Below are 1,809 nucleotides of genomic sequence, written 5' to 3' on the forward strand. Positions count from 1 at the left end.
CTGCTTTTCCAAAAACACATTTTTGAGATGCAAGAACATCTTCAAAGTTGGATTTTTCAGTTGTAAGTATCTCCAAGGTTTTCAAAAGATAGTGAATCTTCTTTTCAAGTTTTTCACAATTTTCACAAACGTTTGACTCACAATTGTAAGAAGAGTTTTTATAAATCATTTCCAAAATTTCAAAATCTGTTTTTGAATGGTTCAAATCTTCTTTTAAAGACTTGACTCTGTTTTCCAACCATTTATTTAAACCTTTCAACCGGTTGAGAGAAAATGCCAACCAATTAGCTTCTTCATTGGTTTCATTAAAAGCATCAAGTAATTGATAGTAATTGTTACCTTTACTTGAGGATGAAGAACTCATGCTACTTGTCATTGAAGCTTTGAGGAACAAATTTGCTTCTTCATCATCTGAAGAGCTTGAGGAAGAGACTTCATTGTCATCCCATGCTACCTAGGCCTTCTTGGTTTTTCCCTTTTTCTCTTTCTTGAAGTCTGCCTTTTCTTTGACTTCATAATTGGGACATGCAGACTAGATATGACCCTGTTCTCCACAGCCATAACAAGTATATTTATTAAAAATTAAAATCACTAGGTTTTTTTAAAAACATACCTCTTTGAAGCTCGTTTTTTCTTCAAAAACTTGCTGAATTTTCTTGATAGAAGACTCATGGTGTCTTCATCACTTTGTTGTTTGTGGTTGCAAGCCTTGAGTGATATGCCCTTGTTGTTCTTGTCCTCACTTTCTTGGACAACAAGCTTATTTATTTCAAGTTTATGTTCTCTAAGCTCACCAAAAAGTGTTGCAGCAGTCATGGATGTTAAGTCTTTGGATTCTGAGATGGCAATGACCTTTGGCTGCCATGCTCTATCAAGACACTTCAATATCTTAATGTTCATCTCCTCTTTATAAAAAGTCTTACCAAGACTCATCAAGTGATTCACTATGTAAGAGAACCTTTTATGCACATCACAGATGGTTTCCCCCTTCTGCATTCTGAAGAGTTCATACTCTTAAATGAGAGCATGCTTCCTAGCTCGCTTGACATCACTTGTCCCCTCATGTGTGACTTCAAGGATGTCCCACATTTCTTTTGCAGAGCTACATTGTGAAACCCTGAAAAATTTGTCACAGCTTAAAACAAAGGTTATATTATTCTTGGCAATCCAGTCAAACTTGGCTCTTTTATTCCTTGCCTCAGTCCACTCAGATGAGGGTTTATCAATTAAATCCTCACCTCTTTTGACTTGAGGTATAAAGGGACCATTTTCAATTGATTCCCAAATACCCGTTTCAGTTGAGTGTATAAAGATTTTCATTATCACCTTCCAAAACTGGTAATTAACCCCACAAACCAATGGTGGTCTGTTTACGGAAGTACCTTTCACAAAAGGCATTTTGTCAGCCATCAAAAAGATTTTTCAGAAAAACAGAAAAAAGAACTTGAGTAATTTTCAAGAACCTAGCTCTTGATGCCAATTGTAAGAATTGATGGCTTAAATAAGGGGGGGGGGTGAGTTGTTTAGTGAAAGATTTTTGCAAAGACTTGATTTAGAATGAATCTTTATCAAACAATCCAGATAAGCAATTGATGTGAGTTGATTAAGGGATTACCCATTGTACCGCCCTAGTGGTCGGGTGCGATGACGTGGCATCCTGCTACAGTATAGGCGTGTTGACAAGGCGCCAGGTTGACAGTTGGGAAGGAAGTCGGGAGGCACGTGTAGTCGCCGATAGTTAAGTTGGCGTGTTCCGATCTCCAGCTTACCAGAATAGGCGATCGCCAGGTTGGGGATGAAGTCGCCAGA

General features: G+C 37.9%; 1 protein-coding gene across 1 annotated transcript; it reads right to left on the reverse strand.

Moving 5' to 3' along the window:
• Window positions 1-1,014: 1,014 nt before the first annotated feature.
• Window positions 1,015-1,410, reverse strand: LOC137834054 (uncharacterized). Its single transcript, XM_068642119.1, has one exon. It carries the CDS (start codon window positions 1,408-1,410, stop codon window positions 1,015-1,017), a length of 396 nt encoding a protein of 131 aa, XP_068498220.1.
• Between the last annotated feature and the right edge of the window lie 399 nt (window positions 1,411-1,809).

The sequence above is a fragment of the Phaseolus vulgaris genome, chromosome 5, assembly GCF_000499845.2.
Source record: "Phaseolus vulgaris cultivar G19833 chromosome 5, P. vulgaris v2.0, whole genome shotgun sequence".
NCBI classification, from domain to species: domain Eukaryota; kingdom Viridiplantae; phylum Streptophyta; class Magnoliopsida; order Fabales; family Fabaceae; genus Phaseolus; species Phaseolus vulgaris.

Excerpts from the sequence above, each read along its gene's own strand:
- LOC137834054 (XM_068642119.1), bottom strand. The coding sequence starts at position 1,410 with ATGGCTGACAAAATGCCTTTTGTGAAAGGTACTTCCGTAAACAGACCA.